Source organism: Arvicola amphibius, chromosome 12, assembly GCF_903992535.2.
Source record: "Arvicola amphibius chromosome 12, mArvAmp1.2, whole genome shotgun sequence".
Classification (NCBI taxonomy): domain Eukaryota; kingdom Metazoa; phylum Chordata; class Mammalia; order Rodentia; family Cricetidae; genus Arvicola; species Arvicola amphibius.
Window position 1 is genome coordinate 39,859,228 of NC_052058.2, and position 24,386 is coordinate 39,883,613.

Consider the following 24,386-nt stretch of genomic DNA (forward strand, 5'->3'; position numbering starts at 1 on the left):
CTGCCTTTGCCTCCCTAGTGCTGGGATTAAAGGTGTGCGCCACCACTGCCCGGCTTCCCAAGCCCACCCAGGGATAGGCACCACCTATAGTGGTCCTCCGACATAAATTAGCAATCGAGAAAATGCTTCACAGATATGCCCACAGATCAAGCTGATGGAGGTGATTCTTCATTTGAGAGTGCCTCTTCCCAGGTACGTCTAGGTTTGTGTCACATTGACAAAAGCTAGCAGATTGAGGGGAGAATGGAGTGGAGGGTGTCTCTGGGCATCCTGGAGTTGCCTGTGCTTCAGTTGGCTCTGAAAGGAATCTTAAACCTTCCAAGCCACCTAGCAACTGCCCCCCCCCTCCCCCCAGCTATCAAAGGTGCCTCCTCTGACTTTCAAAGACCTGTTGATTCTCAGGGATCCTATCTAAGGATCCCTGGCCCTAAAGTCTCTGTCTCTGGGTTCCATGGTTCTGTCCTGACGCTACTCCTCAGTACTTCCCTAGGAAAATCTGGTTCTCTCATTTGCATGTCCCTTCTTTTGTGGTGCACGTTCCGGGCCCCTTCGTGAGCACTCTCCCCACCTCCACCCCCACCCGTCCCCTGCAGGCGTTCCCATACAATTTCCCTTTGTCCCCACAGCCTCAGTCAGGATGGAACCCTAGCTCTACCCACAACCTTACACTCGTTGCCAGGCAACAGGACGCGACTCACGGGCCAGCGGCAGGGACCTGCGTCAGTTGCACTCGCCAAGGAGGCTGGAGCGGTTTCCTTAGAACCGATCCTCTAGTGTCTCTGTAGATGCAATTCTCAAAATTACACTTTGCGCGATTCTCGGGGATCTCACCTCGCGGCTGAGGGCGGGTTAGCTCTCCGAAAGGAGCCGGTGGGTCTGGGTGACTCTCCTTCTTCCTCTCTTCCGGCTCCTCCTCCTTTTCTTTCTCCTCCCACTTCTCTGCCCTCTAGCCAAACAACACAATAGGAAAACTAAGGTAAGTATCTAGGTTAGTGGTTGCCTGATTGAATTTTATTTACAGATAAACTGGTTATGTTCTAGCCCAAATATAGTATAAGACAATTATTCATCATCTCTGAAACTCAAATTGAAATGAGTCTGCTGTAGATCTTTATAAGTGTTAATCCAGCGCTGCTGTCCAGGTCCCCTCTCTCCCGGGCCCTGGCAGAGGAACTCCTGTGGCTCACAGCAGCTACTCCAGGCTGAAGAAACAACTCACAGTTGTTTCTGTGAGGACTTTCTTCTGTGGAGCTGGATGCGCACTACTGTTTGTTGGGAAGCAACATTTCTTAGGGTAGGAGTGACGGTTATTATTTTCTCACGTAGACAGGAAATAGGTGTTATAGAGATGACACAGGGACCACATGCAAGCCCTGTTTGAGAATTCTAAGCAGCTGCCAGAAGTCCCAGATAGACCCTGGGCAATTCCTTAATTAGTTTTCCCCTTGATGACCATTGTCCGGTTCCCAGGTTCCATGTTTCTGGAGTATATTCCATGTTTTACGGAACTAAACTTCAAATGGCATTGAGACGTTCATGTGGTGGTTTTATCTCTGGAGGATTTCCCACTGAAGAAGCACAATGGAGTTCAATCAGTTGCTGTAACCCTTTCCTCTATGTGGTTAGGACACCAATAGCAACTTGGTAGATCAGCTCGTTAGTTCTTAGGGCTACACGTATGCACACATACATACATTCTTTGGTGGCAGAAGCAATTTCTGTGCCACCCTTTCCCTCCTGCGTTGTGAGTCACTAGGAAACCACCTAATTGACCATCTTCTTGGACACTCAGGTGGTACTCCAGTCTGACTACCGTAATGATGGTGCAAACGCTGTGTTCACGTGTTTCAGTCCTGAGACTGCACCTTTGACATGGGATTCAAGAACTGCAATGGTGAACATACCGTGATATTTCTAGATGTGACCAAACCACCCTCCCTCACCAATGTCAATTTTATTCTTCCATCACTATTGCAGGCCAGGTTGGTGTCTACAAGAGGCAAAAATGCCTTTGCCCAGAGGCAAGTCTTGACACACTGGCACCCTGTCTCCTCTGGCTGCTAGAGTTCTTCTCTCTCTCTCTCTCTCTCTCTCTCTCTCTCTCTCTGTCTGTCTGTCTCTGTCTCTCTGTCTCTCTTTCTCTCTCCCTTGTGAACATCACTGTTTCTTTAGCAAACTTGAGCTTAGCTCAAATATCAACTTATCACAGAAAGTTTTCTTGGCTTTTCTGGTTTGTCAGGGCCCCTGTTGTCCGCTCTTCAGAAAACATGTTTCAGTTTTGATCTTGTATTTACTGATTCGTCATTAAAATTCATCTCCTCTACTCATCTCCATGCCATATGAGGTCTGAGATAGCCTTAAGGCCCAAATGCAGACACATAACATGTTTAATAAAGCAGTATCAGTAGCCTGCCCACTGCGACATATATCCTCACCTTAGCTACTGCGAACAACCCCAGTAAACTCACCGGGTCACAGGTCTGAGCTTAGGTGGACTCATTTGTTTGGCCTGTTGTTGTCTATTTGCTTATCCTTCCAGAGTAAATAGAAATCGTTAACCCAGGAAGAGCCATGCGGCAGTCTTCATATCTGAGAAGACTGGGAATCAGCTGGAAGGGGGCCCAAACTTGCTCACTTGCCACCATGAAGAGAGAGTGGTGTTAGCCCTGTGACCAAAATACTCCTTGGGAACCTAGAGGACCCTGTCTTCTAGAAGACAGACAGACAGACGACACAGGAGCATAGCATGCTCTTGTGCATTTTCTTTCTCTCCCAGGTACAAGAAGTAGGTACAAACCCAGGCATCTGGGTTGTTTACGTAAGCTCTTTGAGTCTGGCTCCCTACCTGCCCGTTGCCTGGGACGTTGAGGGTGTTAACTGGCACCAGCATAACTGGCACCATGTGATGAACAATGGTCCAGTTCTGGCTCTGGGACTACATGAGAACCTTCAGGATGGAGAAGCTATTTTAGCTAGGACTTTGACAACATCCTTTTGTAGACCATTTGAAGTTTTCTGGGGCCAGCTTGCTTAAGTCCTCCTTAATGAGAAGTACCCATGACCAGTGACAGGATGGACTCCTTTGACTTTACTCTTTGTTTATTTTGGGCCTGGGTTTTCTTTGTGTATTTCTGTGTGTCCCGGAACTCACTTTGTAGCCCAGGCTGGCATTAAACTCAGAGAGCTGCCTACCTCTAGAGTCCAGGGATTATAGGCAAGGACTTCCACCACTTAGCTTGACTTTACTCTTATCTACGCCTACTCAGAACAATTTTTGGCTCTAATCGAGACTTTTGTAGTCGGTTTTGTTTAGGAGTTAGAGATGGAGTCACTATATCTTCAGAAGTGCCTGGGGACATGCCTAACTCAAGGTCTCGCAGAAGTGGCAAGAGTTCGCCCAATGGATCCAATCGAATATTTAGCCTTGTGGATTGCTAAGTATAAGGACATTGTGACCTTGGAGCAGCAGGTAAATATGGGTCTCCTTTGAGGGAATTAGAAGAGCACGATAATTAGTTAATATTGTCTATATTTTTATGTTCAATCTTGTTTTTCTATTACAAAAATGTTTATTATCTAAAAACTTTGGGCAATATCTGAATGTAGAGGGGAAGAAAACAGAAAGAAGGCTTCTGTTTCGATTTTAAATATTTTCAACTCAGTATTGGCTTTTTCTGACATGTTTGCTGTAGCTTGGTTTTCTTTTTCTACTTTTACTTTTTCTTTATATTCAACATACAATATTAATTGCACATTCTTTGGCTAAAGCATAAAACTCCCCCAAATTGTTGCATAGTTTCCAAATGAATAGAGCTGGTGGTAGGGAGGCTTCTAACATTGCATTGACAGATTGGTCTCTAATAAGCTGTGTGCTGTTGCTTTTTCACCAATCGCTAGAGACAGAAAGAGATGATTGATTTGGAGCATGAGAGACAATTAGCACGGATGGAGCAGGAAATGATGGAGCGACTCAAAGCAGAGGAACTCTTGTTTCAGCAGGTGAGATAGGAGCTCCAATGTGAAGGAAGTTAACAGCGGCACCCTTGGTGTGGTTCAACCTGCATCCTGAGATACTCCCTGACTCTGGTCACTTAGACATTGCTCCCTAGTATCCCCATCCTTGTTTGGTGAAGAGGAAATACCATGAGGTAAAAGGTCACCAAGATACTGTGTTGTTGTGGAAGCCAAGAGGACAACAGTCAACAGTAGTGCTGCTTGTCGGTGCTCATTCAATGCTCAGACAATCTCTCCAGGATCAGTGGTGAGAGTGGGGCGTAGTGGGTAGGAAGCGGGATGGTGAGTGAGATAATGCTTTCATGGAGTGTGTGAGGGGAAGGGCAATGGGTTTTGTTCTGATTTAGGACCACATGGGACACAAGGAGTGATGTTAGAAAAATAGAAAGAAAATGGTCTAAAACCTTTTATCCACAGTTCACTCTGGGATGCTTTCTTTGACGCATCTCCTTCACCCTACTGGAAGAAAACTTAGTGACATTAGAAACTCAACATTTCCCTAACATGTTAGCCAGCAAAACTAATCTACTTTGGGTTGAACCCAAAGCATTCCATTTGCAGGGGCTGTGAAATGTCGGATAACATTCTACAGGAGACGCTATAGCTAATTAAAGAAGTGGATTGGTGGGCAGACGTAGATGGGAGAAAGAGAGTAGAACCAACAGAAAGGAAAGGGCTTAACAGGGAGTGGATTGAGAGGAGAAATAGCAGAGCGTTCTCTCTTGCTCCCTGAAGTATTTGAGTTGGAGGCTGAGGATTTGGCTTCTTTTTTGAGGTCATTTCCAACTCAACACTGATGGCTTCAGTGAGTAACTTGTGGGCACCTTGGGAACATCGTATCCTAAACAAAAGCCAGAGAAAAAACTGGACATGGTGGTACATGCCTCTAATCCCCACACTGGGAAAGCAGAGGCAGGGGAATCTTAAGTTCCAGACCAGCCTGGGATACATAGTGAGACTCTGTCAAAAAATAAAATAAAGCAAGCAAACAAAAATCAACAAAAGTTGAGAGAAAATGCCCAAGAACAGTTGACTTGATTTTAGTTGACAACTGATATTGCTCCCAGAGTCAACAAATTGACTAGTGAATGAAAGAAAAAAAGAAAGAAGAAAAAAGGAGGCCATGACTAGGTCTAGGTATGGCTTATAGGGAGATCATACCCCTATATATATATACCCCTATATATATATATATACCCAGAGGCAAGGGTATCAGTGAGAATCCAGAGTGAGTGTGAACCTGAGTTGGGCCATAGGAGCAGAGGAAGGGAGGGAAGAGCCAGGAGGGTAGAGGGTAGACAAAAAAGGGCCTGGTAACCAAAATGTCTGGACTATATAGGGAAGGGCAGCTGAGGGAAGGGCACCCCAGCCTCTGTGCTGGAAAAGTGTGGAATAGGAGGTGGGGTGTGCTAGCCATACCCTGTGACAGGGGTGAACTGAGGGATGCTGAGAGAAGTGGGCAGCCACGTCTACTTTGATATGTTAGCCATTTGTCCCGAGTTGGAGACCTAATATAATATCAAGCTTTCTCACTAAAGCCCAACAATCTAAAAAAAAAAAAAAAAACAAAAACAAAAAAAAACCCCTAAGTTTGTAGGGGGACACATTTCTTTGAGCATGTAGATCAACATTGTTCAAATTAACTCACGCTGGCAAATGTCATTCCTTGCTTTGAGAACAAACAAATTATTTAGATAACAGTTTTTGCAAGCTTGTTTTAATATCTATGAGGAAATTGTGCGATGATAAGAGGAATCAATCTTAAATATTCTATTTTTGACCTTTGCTTTCTTTTCTGAATTAAAATATTATTGTGAGAGTGCATGCGTGTGTGGTTTTCACAGAGCATGTGCCCACTGTGGCCCATGCGTGGAGGTCAGAGGGCAACTTTGTGGGGTTGGTTCTCTTCTTCCCCTTTTACATGGGTTATGGGGGCTGAACTCAGTTAGTAAGGTTTACTGACAGTGCTTTTACCCACTTAGCTGTCTGATGACCCTTGACCTTTGCTTTCAATATGAGTTAAGATTATGGGGTTGTGCACATCATCTGTGAACGATGCTTGTTGCCCTCTTTTAGTGTGGTGTTGTAGCCATTATACAACAAATTGAATTATATTTTGTTACTGAGGTAAGAAAGCCTTTCACGCACCATTGTGTCTCTAAAGTGTGTCTATCAGCATCTGTGTTGTCTTCTTTGTGACAAGGTCTTATTATATTAGCCCAAATCAGCCTCCGACTTCAGATCCTCCTGTCTTAAGTTCTTAAAAGCTGGGGTTACAATTGTGTGTCACTGCGTCCAGCCCCTTTGTTTGTGTGAGATATCAATGTCTTAAATGCCACAGTATAGCTTTATCACGACACTCCAAATACTATGGGTGGGCAGTGTTGTTTGATTCGTAGTGCCACAACAGTGCCACATGTGATCTTTGTGATGACCGCCTCACTCTTTTGTTGCCAGTGAAAAGCAGCCTTGGGTGATTCACAATCGGATGAGCCGAGCTGCATTTCAACCAAACATTATTTCCAGATCCTAGAGCTTGGATGCCATATCACTTTCCTATATCATTATTCTTTTGATTTTATTTTCCATCAAGAATTGCAGAATGTGAATGAACCTCTTGGCTTCCGAGCTGCACCCAAACAGGAGTTGTGTCCCATTTGGTCCATAGGCTTTGCTGTGGACATCTGTCCTAGCGTGACACGCATGCTGCATTAGGATCAAGTACACTGTTAATTGAGGGTTGGGAGACTGTCTGGGCCATGGACCAGCTAGGCCTTTAGGCTGTCCACGTGGTAGGCGTGGATTCTGAATCCACGTTGGGTGCCAGACGAAGATTAAAAGAAATCCCACACTAGCTCAGGATTGAGAATAATAGACGTTTATTTATGTAGGGGTAGACTCACAAATCAGAATCCTCTGCTGGAATGGAGAACAGAAACTGAATCTCACAGCCAGAAAAGAGGGCAGATACATTACATTGGCATAAATAGTATAAGAGGCCACACCCCAGTGGGCGGTTAACTTAAAGGCTATTGGCTGTATGATTCCCTACAGCAGTTAATCAGCTGTGTTTACAGATATACACTTTCATGGGCATCAGATTGTTCTCTCTTTCTGCGTTGCATCCAAGATTCGGTTCTCTCCCAGCCCAAAAATCTCACTCACCTCAGGAAAACAACATTAGTCTTATTTGTAATTTTAAGAACAAAAGGGACATACCTCGGTTCTGTATACACCACCTCCTACCTTTGGCAATTAAAGAAATGTCTTTTTTTTGTGCTTAAAAAAATCAATCATTGTAGAGACTATTATTTGAATATAATAATTTTCCTAATTTCCTGAAATTTTGTTGGGACTTAAAAGTGACACATAAGCAGGTGTGGTAGCTCCAGTAACGTCAGCACTGGAGAGGTAGAGGCAAGAGGATCGTTATGAGTTAGAATCCAGTCTGGGCTACCTAGGTAAGACCTGTCCAAACAAACAAACAGGAGTGGTAGAGCTGATGTCTAGCTATTGTTCTGTTCTATCTGCCGTACGATTTAAACACCTGTGACCATTAAGCAGCAGCTGGCAATCCAACTGGAGCTGGAAATGCAAGAAAAAGAGAAACAGAAGACAGAAGAACTCCAGCGAGCTCAAGAATTAAATAAGGTAATCTGAAGTTTTGTAAAGTGTCTGCTCCTTAGGAGCCTCTAGATTCTTCGGGCTGTTTCTTCCAGTTCCCCATCACACGTGGGACTTCAAGCCTCAGCCTTTCTGTCTGCTCTCCTGATTCACAACAGTGGCTGCAGCTCAGTGCAACAGGCAGCAAGCTAGGAGTTTAAGTAGTCATGTGTGTGCCTTCGCCAGCCACAGGGGCCTCCAGAGGGACACGGTCGATGGTTTTGTCAGCAGACAGCTGTTAATTATGTTGGCTGCTCGCAAGGGATTCTGGTGGATGAGATAGCAGTATGTCGCTCTTCTTCATGTTAGATATACCAAGAGAGTCATTTGCACTTTTAAAATCTGTTCTTACTTGATTCTTATGTCTCTTATGAAAACAAACAGTGCAGTGACTTAGTTAAAAAAAAAGTCCATTTTCACGGGTAATACATAAGTCAAATCTCTAGTTTGTCCAATAATTGCTGACCTACTGAAAAATATGTGCCATACAGGCCTGACTTCTGAGTGACTACACTTATGGCTACTGTCTTCCCTACCCAACTACAGCTCTTTTTATTGAACCCACAATTAAAACTGAAATCAGAAGCAAATTTCATCAAATATATTTGACATATTAATTAATGGATTAAATGAGGAAAAATAATCATTTGAAATGTTTCTTTTTTCCTTCCTTCCTTCCTTCCTTCCTTCCTTCCTTCCTTCCTTCCTTCCTTCCTTCCTTCCTTCCTTCCTTTTTTTCCAAGACAGGGTTTCTTTGTATAGTGCTAACTGTCCTGGAACTCACTATGCATACCATGCTGGCTTAGAACCCCAAGTTCCACTTGCCTCTGTCTCCCTATTGCTGGGTTTAAACATAATTCTTTAAAAAACATATAAGTTGGTGAATTGAAAAAAAACATGAGATATTGAAGGATAAATTCAAGTATCTGTGCATAGTTTTAATATCCAGATACTGGTGCTGGCTTGTGCAAAAGGAGTCTTTTTGGGGTGATGTACATAAGCTCACACATGTATTAACACAGAAAAGGGTCATATCCATGTCTCCAGACAGCAAGCCTCTGTGACCAGTCAACACAACGTTAACACGTTAATGTCCACATTGGCTTAGTGTCGCCGATCTCCACCCTGGGAAATATCCCTGTCTCACCACTCAGACTCCATTGATCTACAGATGCACCGTGTAAATTGTCGTTTTCAGTTATATTTGAAGAGTCCTGAGCTGAACAGGGTGTTTGCCTGAGACCCTTGGGAGCAAGAGAGTCAGGAGTTAACAGGAATGTCTTCCTTGTTGCTGACTGGCACTATTTTCAGCCTCCCCCCTGGTGCTTTTATTTGTGCCAAAGGATGAGGAACTTGGGTCTTATTGGGTTCCGGAGAGTCACATGTTGTACTTCCAAACATTGAGGAGGAACAGATTTATTTTCTGGTTTTAGTTAAAAGAAATGGGGGAAAGATTAGTGTCAGATATTCATCCTTATGGTTTAGGGTAGTGGTCCTGTAAGAATATAAACAGCTTGGGGCTACTGTGTGGATTCAGGATAAGAACTTTCTAGGAAATCCAGTATAGTGGTGCAACCTTTGATCCCAGCAATCTCATGGCAGAGGCAGGAGTATCTCTGAGTTCAAAGCCAACTTGGTCCTCAGAGCAAATTTCATTTTTATTCCTGGATAGCCAGGACTGTGTGGAGAAACCCTGTCTCAAAAAGCAAAAAATAAATAAAAGAACTTCCTAGAAAAAAAATGAAATCATCTTTGCAAAATAGTACTGTAGATATTCCTATGATAAGGGCGGCCATATATGCAAACACAAGATGAGTAATCTTCCAACTGCCAAAATGGCTCATTTGAGTATGAGTCATGTGACTTTGCTGCAAATGATGGCGGTCGTAGGTGGTTGACTTGGTTAGAAGAACCTTCTCATGTAGGAGTGACCTCCCATGCTGGGCCCAACATTTCCCCTGCAGCATGTGAGTGTTGTTAAAGGACCCATGGAGACCCCTTGGGCTTTGGAGAGTAACTTGGACATGGTGAATTCAATTAGGAATATGTCCCCCTATCTTCTTGTATATAAAGCCTGACTTCAAACTCTCTTTAAAAATCTCTTATTCTGAAACATTACTTTAACATTGTTGCTTTTCATAGTTGCTAGAACCTTTGCTTCAATTTTAATGTTTCATTCAGCCTGTTTTTAAAATTCATAATATTTTATTAAGTCTTAGAAAATTTTATACAATTATCTTTTTCTGCATTTTCCTTTTATTTTTGAGAACATAATGTAATTATATCATTTCTCTATTTCCTTTCCTCCCACTGAGCCCTCCCATATACCTCTCCTTGCTCTCTTTCAAATTCATGGTGTCCTTTTCATTAATTGCTGTTACACACACACACACACACACACACACACACACACACACACACACGTATATATCCCTAAGTATAACCTGCTTTGTCTGTATAATGTTACTTTTGTGTACGTTTTTAGGGCTGATCATTTGAGATTGGACACTCAACTAGTGTGCTTTTCCCTGGGGAAGACTATTTCTCCTGTTCTCAGCATTTCTTAGTTGCATGCAGTTCTTAGTGTAGGGTTGTAGTCTCATGGGCTTTCCCCCATCCACTTTAACATTATTATTATTATTATTATTATTATTATTATTATTATTATTATTATCTATTATTGCCCTTGTTCGGCTCATGTTCTCAAAGTCATGCTAGTGAGACTTTATGGATATGGCTTCTGACATCACGAGGAGACAGTGTCTCATAGCAACCCCCTGATCCTCTGGTTCTTGCAGTCTTTCCACCCTCCCTGCTGTGTCCCCTGAGCCTTAGGTGAAGGAATTGTTTTGTACATGTATACACTGAAACTGGACTCCACAATGTTGCATTTTAATTTTAATTGATTGTGGTTTCATTTTAATTTAATTTTAATGTGGCTTACGTTGAATTTAATGTGGTTTTTCTGTAATGGTCTCTGTCTGATGCAAAGAGAAGTTTCCTTAATGAGGGGTGAGAACTACGTTTATCTCTGGGTACAAGGACAAACATTTAGAGTGTAGTTAGGGATTATGCTGGTGTAGTAAATTGGTTGCAGGTTCTCCTTCAAGATCCATGAATTTGCTTGACCTGAGCTAGGTTTCCAGTACCAAGCAAGACTCCATGCTTGTTAATCTGGAGAGCGGTTGGTTACCATTAAGGTATGTGTGCTAATAGTGCACTCTTAGGGTTGTCGTGCCATATTGGTCATCGCTGTGGTCCGTAAGCATCATAACTGGCTAGGACTGTTGATTGTTTCTTTCCTTTGGAAGCTCTCATGACACCTTCTGGTATCACGAAACCTTGTTCCCAGGGAGAAAGGCATTCAGATCAGTTTCAGCTCAGGGCTGTGTATCTGAAGTGTGCTATATCGTCAACAATTGAGATTTAACTCCCATCTCCGGTCAGTCCCATTTTGAAAGAGTTTTATTTAATTTTAAAGAGTTATGTCCTATTAGTATATAGTAATAAATGAAGCTGTGATCCATTGTTTTGTGTGCACTATATGCTAATCACTCCTTGGAAAGTGACATTGTTTTTTTTTTTTTCTGTTAAACTGATCATAGCACTTTATAAAAATGAAAAATATTTAAAAGCCGAACTTGGAATAGAAATGAACTATATCCAGTGTTTTCTTAATTTTTTTCTAGGAGATGAGTATTGAAAGCATGACTAGGGGTGAGGAGCCCATCCTGTCAGAGGTGAGAAGGAATAGCTATCATACCTTATGTGAAATGAACACATATCTCAGAATAGAAACCTTACTTTTGCAACAGTGGCTAACGTTCTAATAAGGGCGCTGTCAGGACTGCTGCTACAGGGTGAGCATGGAGGCGCACACAGGATCATAGTGCCTGAGGCTGGAGAGTTGTGACTCCTGGCACGCCTAAAGCGACATGGCGAGGACCCTGTTCGAATAAACAAAAGCAAAACCAAAAACCCTATGAAAGCAACAGTTCAAATGGGTAATCTAATAAGTCACAAGTGTGTGGGGTGCTTTGAAGTAAACCTCAAAATGTATAAAATTTGGACATGCAGTATGTAGTTTTATATTTTGAAGCTACAATGTCCTATTGTATTGCACATAGAATTACTTATAAATTATGGACTTTGAAAGTCCAAATGTATTTAAAAGTAACTGTTAGTACTTCTTAATATAATTCTCTTATCATTTACAGGCATTGATGAATTCTGCTAATTAACAGTGTTTGGTTTGTGTGCTTAATTCAGAAATTTTATGTCAAAATTGCAAGAAAAAGAACGTGTTCATTTTGAAGGCATGCAAAAGTAAAACCTGACTTTTATGACTGTAGGAAGTGATGATGGACTCGGGCAAAACCCTAGCTGAGATAAGTGATCGGTACGGGGCTCCCAACTTGAGCAGAGTGGAAGAACTTGATGAGCCCATGTTATCTGATGTAAGTATCAAAACGTATCCCAGAAGAGACTGTATTTCATGTTGATGAAGTCTAGCATATGAGAGGTGGGGTGACAAATAATGCTTTGCCCTCATGCAAAGAAGACCAAATGTGTAGGTGCTAACCAATTTTGAAAAAAAATGTACCTTTATTTTATGTGTATGAGTATTTTGACTGCATGTATGTATATGTCTTTGTGTCATCATGTGTATAGTGCCAGTGGAGGCCAAAAGAGGGTGCCAGATGCCCCGGGACTGGAGTTCCAGAAGTTTGTGAGCTGTCATATAGGTGCTAAGATTCAAACCCAGGTCCTCTAGAAGAACAGCATTGCTCTTGAATGCTGAGCCTCTTTCCCAGTCTCGCAAACCAGATTCTTAAATGGTGTTCTGCCTGTCGATGAGGCATCGCTGGCATATGTCTAACTAGATATATGATATAGCATATATAACCTCTATAGCTTCATAGCTGTCTACGCTTCTAACTATTTCTAAACATCTGTATCCGTGCATTTTAAAATAGAACAGCATTTGATGTTTATCGTTAGAATGACGGGTAGTTCAGTGTAGTTCATGACTGAAGGAAGAGCCTGTGCTAATAACTCTGATCAGTGGTGGGGCTGCCCTGGATGGAAGTGCCCTGTGATGGCTAACCTTGGCTATGAACTTGATACACCCGGAAATGAATTTGAACTGCCTCCATCAGATTAGCCTGTGGAGGCATTTTCTTGATTGCTGATTGATGTAGGAGAGCACAGCCTACTGAGAGCGTGGTCTGAGTAAGAAATAAGGAAAGTGAGGGAATGAAACAGTAAGTAGTGGTCTGGCCTGGTCCAGTCTGCTATAGCTTCTGCTTCAGTTATTTCTCCATCATTCCTCGGTGATGAATTGCGATTTGGAAGTGAAAGCCAAAAAGCCCCCTCCTTCCATGTTGCGTTGGCCATGGTGTTTGTCACAACAGACAGAAAACAAACTAGAACAGGTGCATCTTGTTACTTCATTCTGTGGGCACTGAGAGGGTGGGCCATGATGAGGATGGAGGAATCTTGGTGAGGAAAGAATTCCATGCAGAAATCATAAGAAGAGGAAAGACCCAGGTAGGAGAGAGCAAAGTGTGATGCATAGGGCAATCAGGGATGAGGTCAGGAGACAACAGGAGCCTGAAAGGACTTGGAGTTCCTGCTCTGGATCCCAGATATTTTCCTACAGGAAGTGGAGACCTCTGTCATCAGAGCTGCACTTTAGAAAGAGCATCTGGCTACAGTGGGGGAGAAGAGTGGGGAACTAGGTGTGAGGAGATCAACCAGGTTTTCATAGTAATCCAGAAAGAGCATAGATGCTAACTGAGCTAAGGGAGGGAGCAAGGTGTTGAGGAGAGTGGACAGGGTGAGAAGGCCTGCAGGCTGGGGTGGGGAGACCCACACGGAATTGCAAGATTTAATGGTGGCTACTGGAAGTAAAAGAAAAGATGTGTTTAGGTGTTCCAAAGCTATTCAGAAAGCAGGGCTAGAAGTGCCTAGTGGCAGACAGTAGTGAGCTACAACTAATAAACAGCTCCATTCCTTTGAGCCCATAGGTCATTGGGAAGGGGCTATAAGAGAGCAAGCAAGGAGACTTGGAACTAGAGATGGCAAGAAGCTGCCAAACAGCCCAATGTTCAAGCTGGGCTTTACAGAGCTGGGAGAGAGGTGAGACTTAATGGCAGGGAGCTGGGAAAAGTCAGATCACATGAGCATGTCACTTAGGCAGATGAGACTTAGGAGCAGAGGGAGTTATTGGGAGGATAGAGGGTTTTTTTAAATCAGGTGGAGAGTTAGAAAGGAGCAGGTATTTAAAAGGGAGACCACATGGGGCTGTAATAGTCATCTGCATGCAAGGTGACCAGGACTAGAAAGCACAGATGTTACCAGAATGGACTTGAGTTTGGCTCAAGAGATGGGGAGAGGGGACCAAGAATGAATCCTAGCTTTTGGCAGTGAGCAACTGAGCTGTGAGTGTTATCCTGGGATGAGTTGGTGAATATAAGAAAAGGAAGAAGGGTTTTGAACAGGGAGGCTTTAGTCATGGAGACGTTGAATTTCTGATGATTCTGGGATCTATATGCATATGACCAAAACTCATTTTATGTATGGTATAGCTCTGGTAGGGACAGGAGGGCCATGCAGAAGATTCAAATTCAGCAGCCAAGGGTATGTGTGTTAACTGAGCTAGAGGAGGGGACATGATGTTGAGAAATGAACACAGTGTGTGAAGGCCTAAGTTGTATGTAGGAAGGAGCCAGTAGGTTTTCCAGTAAGAGGAACCTGGACTGGAGAGATGACTATACTCTTAAAGGCCAAAGCTCACAATTAGCAGGACAAGGATACTATTCCCAATGGTAGGTGGCTCAGGAGAGGGTATGGTACTTAGGAAGGATGAGAAAGACAAGGATAAGCCTTCGTTGGGAGCATCAGTTATAATTATATACTACCTGGGTACTCCTCTAAAATCAACTGGAACTCAAAAACCTTCCTTTACAGGATTGCACTGACAGTATTTAAGCTCTATTTTCTTTTCTTTGTGTCTTTTCATTGTAGTAAAGTTATTTATTCTGTATTTTTTTTAGGTTGCATTAAACATTGATCAAGATTTGTAGGATCAATCAGCTGTGAAGAAATATTGTCTACCTGTTTTCAGACTTCAAATCACAAGGGCCCTTATATGTAATTTTCCCCCTCCAAACTTGAACTCTATTTCCCTCCACCACTCACTAACTTTGTAAATGGGACTCAAGGGTATCCTTAAAACAGAACTTTCTCAGTACATCTGGTTACTTGTGTGATCTATTGTAGAAGCATGATAGAATTTGCTGAAGCAGCAAAAAGAAGCAAGAAATGAGCCAAAAGAATGTACATCTCTACAAAGAACAAGATTACTTGGGAAAAAAAGTTCTAGTAAAGCAACTACTACTGAATGAAGGATGGAGGTCTCACGAGTTTAGGAATGAACTGAAAAGCATTTTCCAAGTTGCTGGCAGGTGGTACCTCATAGGAACACTTAATCAAACTTCCATGATGTAGCCAGATTTGAACGGAGTATTTCCCCATTGCTCTGTCGGTGGGTGTTTTCGAATTTGGCTCAACCGTATCCACTCAAGAACAGGACTGGGGTTTCCTTTTCCTTACTCTCTGTGCAGTTGGGTATCCAGGTCCCATCTTCCTTTACACGGTTTGGGAAAGTAGGGTTGCTGAAATGAGTGTTCACATAGAGGCAGTAGAGTGGGAAAGTCTTGGAAGGTCTGGAGCATGCTTTTCTTTTCTTTCTTGCTGGGGAGTGAGGGAGGGGAGGGGGACTGAAGTGAAGCAGGAGGAAGGAACGTAGAAGGGCACCGCGGAAGGGGGAGAGGGGATGCGGGAGGGCTGCGGGGGAAGGAAGGACCTAACGAAGAACGCCTCTCCTCCCTCCCTCCCTCCTCCCATCCCTCCCTCCCTCTACATCCCTCCCTCCTCCTCTCTTCTCTCTTCTTTCGTTCTTTTCTTTCTTTCTTCTTTCTTTCTTTCTCTCGTTCCTTTTGTTTTGCCTTTTTGAGACAGGGTTTCCTCCCTGTGTACAATACCTAGCTTCCTTAACTAGCCTCTTTAGAGCATGCTGGCCTCAAACTCACAGAGCTCCCATTTTGAGTGCTGGGATTAAAGGCATGCACCACCACTGCCCGGAACATGCTTTTTCTTGATCATCCAATAGGCTCAGACATTAGGGCACCATGGTCAGACAGATTTTTTTGGTCCCTTTGAATTTCAGGATATGTCTAGGACTCTCACGAGAACTTTTACAAAATGCTTCCACATCTAAGGCTATGGTGTTGTTTTCAGTTCTTAAAGACATGGATATAAAACCACAAATGCTAGATAGAAAGCCTTTGCTTTTAATGTTTTTGTATATAATATCATTTCCACAAGCCATTGTTCAGTTGGAAAGGGAAACATTGAAAAAACAGGAGAAATTACTTATTTTATTAAATGTAAATATTATCATGTCATACCTGTTCTACACATTTTTCAGAAAAAGCTCTGGGGAGATGTGTTCTCTAGGAATGTGTTAGGCACTAGGGTATAGCATGGCGTACCATCATTCACACCCATGCACCAAAGTCTGTTAGAGAAGGGAACTTGTAGTTCCCTTCAAAATTTGTATTTTGGTAAATAAAGCTTGCCTGAAGATCAGAGGGTAAAACAGCCCCACTGTTCAGCCTTACAGACTAGGCAGTATTGGCACACACCTTTAATCCCAGGAGCCACACTAGTTTGCCATAGAAACTTGGTGGTAGTGGTGCACACCTTTAATCCCGGCCCTGGAGAGGAATTAAGATGGGAGAAGACAGCTCTCACTCACAGTCTCATTCTGAGATTCTTGGAGGCAGGATTGCCATTTCAGACTGAGGTGGAGGTAAGAGTCAGTGGTGGGCTGTTTTGCTTTTATGACCTTCAGGTTGAACCCCAAAATCTGTCTCTGGGTACTTATTAATTGTGCTACAGGAACTATGTCATTGCAGGTCTACCCAGCCTCAGAGTACTCCATCATGGGAGGCTGGAGGTGAGAGACAGGAAGGAGATGAGGTGGGAGGGGAGGTGGTTTTTTTTAACTTTGCACAGCCTAGGACAGTTCTCAATGGGAATGGGTGGATTTGGCTGGTCACAGGCTGAGACAATGCAGTTCCAAGTAGGGTACAGTTTTTGTTTAAAATACTCCTGACCAGAACTAGGTGAAAAGGGGAGAAGTGTGTATTCTTCACCCTAAAGAGAGTTGGGTGTCAAATAGGGTGGCTAATCCTGGCTGTCCATCAGAGCCATAGACTCCCTTGCTGGTAGAAACTAGGCTCCTTTTCATAGACTGTCTGCTGTTGGACCACATCCTGAGCTTAATATGAAATGATCTAGATCTTCTGTCTGAACCAGGCTCAAGGATGCTGAAGAATCCTGGAGAGGAGAAAGCAGATGGAAAAACGGTGGCTACAAATGGTGTAAGCATAGGTAATTGTCTTAGTCAGGGTTTCTATTGCTATGAAGAAACACCATGACTATGGAGAGTCTTATAAAGGAAAATATTTAATTGGGGTGGGTCTCTTACAGTTCAGAGGTTTGGTTCATTATTATCATTGCGGGGAAACAAGACAGCCTGCAGGCAGACATGGTGTGAGAGAAGGAGCTGAGGGTTCTTACACCTTGGCCTGTAAGCATCAGGAAGTGGTCTGTCTCACTAGGCATGGCTTGAGCATATATGAGACCTTAAAACCTGCCTCCACAGTGACACACTTCCTTCAACAAGACCACAACTACTCTAACAAGGCCACACCTCCCTACAGTGCCTCTCCCTTTGGGGGATGTTTTCATCCAAACCACCACAGTAATTAAATTAATTTCTTCCACTGCAAAAGATGAGACCATTAAAAATGAAAATGATTGCAGACACACCGAATCTGGAATGGAAGGATGCTGATACTGAGAAAAAGTAAGGATCAAATTGTGGATCCGTATAATAAAAAGTATACACAATTAGGCAACTTTTGTCTGTTCCACCAGCTCTCCACTCTCTCCTTTTTGAGAACCCCTGGATTTATCCAGAAGAGAGAATTTTGATTGTCATTATCACAAAGAAGTGGTAAATACTCAAGGTAACAGAAACACTAATTTGTAGTGATGAGACGAGCAGGTCTGTTTTTCATCCCGCCCAGATCCCACATGGCCAACTTTACACGTGAAATAACAACACACAAATTGTATTCTTTTAAACACTGCCTGGCCCATTAGTTTCAGCCTCTTATTGTCTAATTCTCATATCTTGACTAACCCATTTCTAATAATCTGTGTAGCACCACGAAGTGGTGCCTTACCAGGAAGATTCTAGCTTGCATCCATCTGAGAGAGGAGAGTCATGGCGACTTCTTCATGGCGGTTGCCTCAGAGAGGAGAGGCATGGCATCTGCCTGAGGCGTCTGCCTCACTCCCAGCATCCTGTTCTGTCTACTCCACCTATCTAAATCCTACCCTATCAAAAAGCCAAGGCAGTTTCCTTATTAACCAATGAGAGTCCTCCATCACTAATTGTTCCATTAGTTGCTACCTATATATATATGTGTGTATGTATGTATATATATTTTGCATACATAAATAATGTAAATTATGAGTTATTAAAATAAAATACTTCAGAGCTGGCAAGACAGTTCAGCAAGTAAAAACTCCTGCTGTTAAGCCTGACTATCTGATTCAGAAGAAAATATACCCGCAGGTTGTCCTTTGACATTCACACAGCATGTGTATATCTATACATACATAATACACAATATACAATAATACAAAATACACAAGAATACACAATAAATACACAATAACAACATTTCAAACTTTTTCACATTTATTTTTGCTTCTGGAAATCTTCAGATTCCTCATGGGCAATGAGAAATTTATATTTGTATTACCTTAACTATAATTAATTACAATTCCTCATGTGAAAGTAAAATAACATTTAACTCTTTTGTTGATTACCAAGGTTAAAGTATGTAGAGTTTTTTTTTCTGGATTTATTTTTAAAATCTAATTTAATGTGTGTGTGTAATTGTGTGTGTGTGTGTGTGTGTGTGTGTGTGTGTGTATGCATGTGTATGTATGCTCACTCATGCAAGGGCAGATGTCTGTGTTCCATAGTGCATATGTAGAGGTCAGAACTATACTGGGGACCAGGTTCTTTCCTCTACATTGCTCTACATTGTTAGGCAGGGTCTCTTGTTCCCACTCTGCTGCATAGTCTAAACTGACTCAGGAGCTTCTGGGTAATTCTCCTGTCTTCACCTCCCATCTCACAGCACTGGGACACGTGCTATGAGACACGTGCCACCACAGCCAGCCCTCTCCCCCATTTTTAACAGAATTTCAAGGTCAAACTCAAATTATCAGGCTCATATGACAAGCACTTTTATCCATCAAACCTTCTCACTTACCCTGGTTTTCCTTTAATCGATGCTCATTTCTATGGACTCATGGTGTTTAATTAATTTCCTATTTTTAAATTGTGCTACATTTATGATGATGGGGCAGTATGCATGTGCCTGTACTTGTAGAGGTCAGAGGTTGGCTTTGGGGTCCCTTCCTCTCTTGCTCTCTGCTTTTTAGTTTTTGAAACAGGTTCTCTTCAATGAGCCTGGAGTCCACCTCTTGGCTAGACTGGCTGGTCAGTGAGCCCTCAAGACCCACTGGGGCTACAGGCATGCTCACTCACCTTTGACTTCTAGGTGGCTATTACATATCCAGATACAGTCCTCATGCTTGTACAGTAAGCACCCCGCGCACTCAACCTTTTCTCCAGGTCCAATGTTTTAAAACTGTTGGGAAGGCAGATTGCCTTTGCAGAGAACCCGAGTTCTGTTCCCGCCACACACATCAAGGGCTAGGATTGTCTTCTGTTGTTCTCTCTGACTTAGAGAGTATGACAAAAGGCCTTGTCTGGGAATTTGGAAACTAACACAATGGTTATATTTGCCAGGAGACTGGCAGCTGAACCACATGATTCATGTATACAAGGAACACGTTACCAAGTGCCCTACTACACGATATAGAGGATGGGAAGTGCAGCAAGTGAAAAGGGAAAGCAGGAACCTTTTGGAAAATCCAGGAACCCAGATATAAGGGATTCATTAAGCTGTACTTGTTTCTGGTTATGTGCCAAGCTGTAACACTTCTTGTCACCACTAGAAGTCACAAAGATTCAATTTAGGTTCTGGAGCTGCTCCTTGCTTCACAATGTTGGACAGCTCAACAAATCCACATGTAATATTGCCATTCTGCCAACGATAATAATTCAGCCGAGCCCAACTTAAACATGACGGGGACACTTACTTGAAGCCTGTAGTTAGACAGAATCCCTTAAAGCCAAAGTTACAAGAAAGGGCTTCATACCTGTGAGGCTTCTTACATGCTGTGTGGAAAGCGAAAACCAGAACGGTTGAACAGGTTCCTACCATTAACCCACAGCGCTGAAGGTACATGCGGGCTTGAGGATATTGAAAACATCTCACTAAGATCACTGGCTGGGAGCTATGATGACGTAATCAGCAGTTTCTCTCTTTTCTGATGAGACTCAAGTACAGGAAGCAGAAGGTGCAAAGGTGTCGACACCTGCTGTTTGCGCAGGTGCAGGATTCTTCGGGCAGATGCCAAGTGTTGACTGCGCCATTTGTTTCCCCTTTTCATGTTGTTTCTTCATGGTGAGCAAGAGCAGCCTGCATCTGTCTGATCCCGTGAACCAGTGCTATCCACCTTATCTGATATCTGTCCCCTTTGTTGAGAGTGTCCTGTCCCACTGCCAGGGTCTTTGTTGTGAACCTTCTTGCTTTAAATTCTTTTTTTTTCCCTTCCACTTCATGGTTTTTGTTGTCATCCGATTCCTTCAATTCATCATTGGAAGCTCTTCAGTCTCTGTGTCAAGGGGCTTGTGAAGATCTTTATCAGTGGTCAATTCTGGAAGTTTCCCAACTAACTGTTAACCTAAGTCTGTTACAAGTTTTAGGCCACAAACTAATTAAGCCTGCTTCCTCACGGTGAGACCTCTCTACTCTCCCAGAAACCGTTGAGAATAGAAATCTTGCCAAACAAAGCCATGAAGCTTTAAACCTCAGACTCCTGCCATACTGCTTGCTAAGGTGCTAATAAATCTCTTGCATCGAGGACAACCCTAACCTTTGGGTGTGTTTTTAAATTGTTCTTCCAAATGCCTATAGTGTGTCTGGTGTGAGTTCTCTCCCTGAAGCAATTTGGACAGCAAAATGTTAATATTATTCAAGGATCCTGGCAGCTTTCATCCATATTTGATCACTTCCGATGACCTACGCAACCATTTGCGGTAAATAGGATGCTTTGGCTAAAGCTCTCACATGTTGGTCCATTGGTTGGTTGAACGAATGCAGTTACAGTTGGTGGTAGACACACAGCATTTATGCTAGTGTGGATGATGCCCATGTGCTGTGTCTATCCATCAGACCAGAAGACTCTTGAATGAAATGCTGTTTTTGTTTATAGAATATTCTTGTCTATAGAATAAAACAGTTCAAAAACCAATCCTTAGGCAATGCTGGCGTTACCCAGGCTCTCTCTTTCTGGTGATAGTAAACAGGGAAAGTCTGCTTGCTCATATTCTTGAATGTTCTAGGCTTCTTTAGCTGTAGGAAGATTTTTATTTGTACCCCGCAACATCTCCACCCAAAAGCAGCATCTCACAGTCTTTAAATGCATAGTCTTCATGCTTCCAAGACAGGATCATTTCATCAATGTTAAGCATTTGTTTTTTTACAGATCTTTCTTAACCGCAGCAACCCCAAGCAGCTTGCTCATCCTTCTGGATCAACACTTGCCACTTAATTCAGGTCTTCAGATTTGGAAAATTATGATACTCCAACTCCCACTACGCAACCCTGGGCTAGAGCAGAAAAACTTACACTCCTTCCTGCTTTGCCTTTATTTTATTTATTTAGGAAGAGTCTTCCGTAGCCGTGAGCTCCCAGTTCTCTTGCCTCCACCATCACACCCCAGCTGAGAATTAGTATTACTACCGTGTTTCCAACTTCAGTGTTTGATTGTCAGAAGTGGTGCGTTAGGGTACACAAGGTACACTTGTGAAAGCTCTGGGCACAGGTTGTGCCCATTCTCAAGATCCTAGTTAACATTACACTGCTTTCCAAAGTCCCCTGCTCTCAGCAGGTTGTGGGCGTCCCTATCGCTGTGGCCCTCCTGGTGCCTGGTAATGCTTCACTTCCACCATCCCCCACCACAGGGATACACGTTGCAGTTTCTTTGTGGTTTTATTCACATTTTCTTCTATTGCTGGTGAGAGGCAGCCTCTTCTTGTGTTTGCTGCTGATTGATTTGCCCATCTGTGAACGGCATGCTCAGTATTTGCTTACACACTGTATTGATTTGTTTGTCTCTGTCTTATTGATTTTCTTTGTTGATTATGTGTGTTGGGAAAGTGTTCAGGTGGTAGGCTGACTTTACCTGTTTTGCCATGCTTATCGCTTGGTAAAATTGTTCAGTTTTATTTTATTTAAATATCACATTTATGCCTTCATTCTTTCATTAATTAATGAACTGTTTTCAAATCTTCTAGGGTAAGTTACTTGATCAAAGGATTATTTTTTCAAGTTAATTCTCTGCTTATCTGATCTCTGTCTAAACTTACAATTTAAAATTATGGCAAAGTGTGCTTTTAGCAGTTGTACCAAATAATCAGAATTTTGGCTCAGGATTTGAATGGCGGCGGTAAATGGCATTTCAGGTACTAAAGTTAAGTGCCTTTGCTCCAGTTTAAACGTGTCAGCCTACTTCCAGCTGTTTGGTCGAAAGTGAGACCCCAGCCCCCTGACACCCCTATATCCAAGATGTCTGGAATGTTTGGGTGAAAGCATCACCCCAGCCCCTGGCACCCATCCTTGGAGTGCCAATGGAGCAGGCATGGAGCAGGAAGCTCCATTTCAAGTCCCCTCCCCTGTGAGTTGCCTTGGTCCAGACTCCATGTCTGGGGAAGGCCTGCCAAGCAGTGACCCCTCCCCACGGAGGGTGAGGACCACTCCCACAGGCTATTCAAGTTGCCGCCCAGAAAAGGAACACGTGGTCTTCCCTTCTCTCTTTTCCTCTCCGGTGGGCCACCCAGGAGTACTGCATTAAACATGGTCACGTTTTATTTGGTCTGATTAGAATTATGTCAGCGGAGAGGCTTGTCTTAAGAAATATTCCTAATATATGGATGTTCCACCTCTCAGCGAGGCCTGGCTTTCATGGCATGATTGTGACTTCAACGGAGAGCCTGAAAATCAACAAAAATAAATGCGAATGGGTCCCGAAGCCCTACCGGAATAGAGCAAAAAATAAGAGGGGAGAACTCAACGCGGCAAAGCCGATCTTAGACTGGTGGAGAGCGCGCTAGAAGGGTGTTTTTCCAACATGTGGACCTGGGCCCATGGGAAAAACAGGCCCCCTTGGTGGAGACCTCCATATATTAGGAATATTTCTTAAGACGAGCCTCTCACCTGATGCAAATAATTCCAATCAAACCAAATTTTTTTTTTTTTTTTTTTTTTTTTTTTTTTTTTTTTTTTTTTTTTTTTTTTGGTTTGGAACAAATAAAAGATGCCCATGCTTAATGCTTTCCCTGGTGGCCTGGGAAAGCACCAGCGAGGGAAAGAGAGAAGGGGAGACCATGCAATGTTTCTGGGTGGCAGCCTAAATAGCCTGTGGGAGTGGTCCTGACCCTCTCTGGGCAGGGGTCAGCTCTTGGCGGACTTTCCTGGAGGTGGAGTCTGGACCAAGGCAATTCACAGGGTAGGGGGCTTGAAATGGAGCTTCCTGCTCTATTCCTGCTCCATTGGCACAGCCTTGTCATTATTTCCAGTGTTTTAACTTCTTTTCTTTGTGGTTCGTGTGGGAGGTGGGAGAATCCACAACTATGAGGAACACAGAATGACTTCTCAGGCTGAGAGAGACTGGCCCTCGTTGGTGGATGGCTCTTACGAGTTACAAGAAATGTTCACATGCTCTGGAATTTCTCCCACAGAGCCATTCCTCCTAACTAGGTGTTTGCTTTAATCTATTCTGTCTTGAAATTCAGTTATCTCTGACATTATGGTTCTCTCACTTAAAAGGAAAAAAATCACCTACTACCCTAACCCTAACCCTAACCCTACCCTAACTCTACTGCATTATCTGGATTTAGTTTAGATATAGCACTTGTAGTTTATAGAGGCAGAAGTGCTAGCTCCATCATCATGGTCTGGAGACCAAAGGAAAGGAGTTTGACAGACACGCATGCTGGAGAAGTCTGAGGGCTGAGCAGCTGCCCCAAGGAAGGCACGGAAGGGCTGAAGGGGAGAAGTGGGTGGTAGATTCAATGCTAGTCAGCCTCTGGCCCACAGCGTGGTGCCGAATCCAGTCCAAGCACTGTTGTTGCTTTGCCCTTTCTGATGTCTGATGACTCTATACTCAAGGCTTTGTTACCAGTGATAATAACAAATCAGAAGACACTGGTATAATAACCCCAGCACTTAGCAGACACACAGAAGAGAACCAGGAGTTCAAGGTCATCTTTGGCTATGTAGGCGTTTGGGGCCTAAGGTGTATAAGACACTTGGGAGGTAAATGGTGGGGCAGCTGGATGACACAGCAGGATGGGGAGGTGAAAATGGCAGGGCAGCAGGATGATACAGCAGTAGTACTTGCTGCCAAGCCTGATGAACTGA

At 43.2% G+C, this 24,386-nt stretch overlaps 3 protein-coding genes across 17 annotated transcripts in view; 2 read left to right on the forward strand and 1 right to left on the reverse strand.

Moving 5' to 3' along the window:
• The window catches only part of Dydc1 (DPY30 domain containing 1), a 24,526-nt gene extending 9,596 nt beyond the window's left edge, over positions 1-14,930 (forward strand). The window contains exons 1-8 of one of the 11 annotated variants that reach the window (XM_038349952.1): positions 940-976; positions 1,793-1,982; positions 3,300-3,469; positions 3,898-3,999; positions 7,576-7,665; positions 11,367-11,417; positions 12,030-12,134; positions 14,736-14,930. In XM_038349952.1, coding sequence (XP_038205880.1) covers positions 3,323-3,469; positions 3,898-3,999; positions 7,576-7,665; positions 11,367-11,417; positions 12,030-12,134; positions 14,736-14,765 — 525 coding nt within the window. In that variant the 5' untranslated portion in view covers positions 940-976; positions 1,793-1,982; positions 3,300-3,322 and the 3' untranslated portion in view covers positions 14,766-14,930. Of the gene's footprint in view, positions 1-939; positions 977-1,403; positions 1,983-2,317; positions 2,786-3,299; positions 3,470-3,897; positions 4,000-7,575; positions 7,666-11,366; positions 11,418-12,029; positions 12,260-14,735 lie in introns of those variants that run through there. The other 10 variants (XM_038349943.1, XM_038349951.1, XM_038349953.2 and 7 more) reach the window with 10 other exon arrangements.
• Positions 1-21,912, reverse strand: part of Dydc2 (DPY30 domain containing 2) — a 37,121-nt gene extending 15,209 nt beyond the window's left edge. For 2 of the 5 annotated variants that reach the window (XM_038349958.1, XM_038349956.1), the window contains exons 1-2: positions 20,059-21,912; positions 832-946 (exon numbers count right to left, since the gene is read on the reverse strand). The gene's annotated coding sequence lies outside the window, so the exon portion shown is untranslated. Of the gene's footprint in view, positions 1-698; positions 947-17,999; positions 18,056-20,058 lie in introns of those variants that run through there. The other 3 variants (XM_038349961.1, XM_038349960.1, XM_038349959.1) reach the window with 2 other exon arrangements.
• Mat1a (methionine adenosyltransferase 1A) overlaps positions 20,218-24,386 on the forward strand; it is a 32,330-nt gene continuing 28,161 nt past the window's right edge. The window contains exon 1 of the mRNA XM_038349938.1: positions 20,218-20,366. Coding sequence (XP_038205866.1) covers positions 20,233-20,366 — 134 coding nt within the window. The 5' untranslated portion in view covers positions 20,218-20,232. The remainder of the gene's footprint in view (positions 20,367-24,386) is intronic.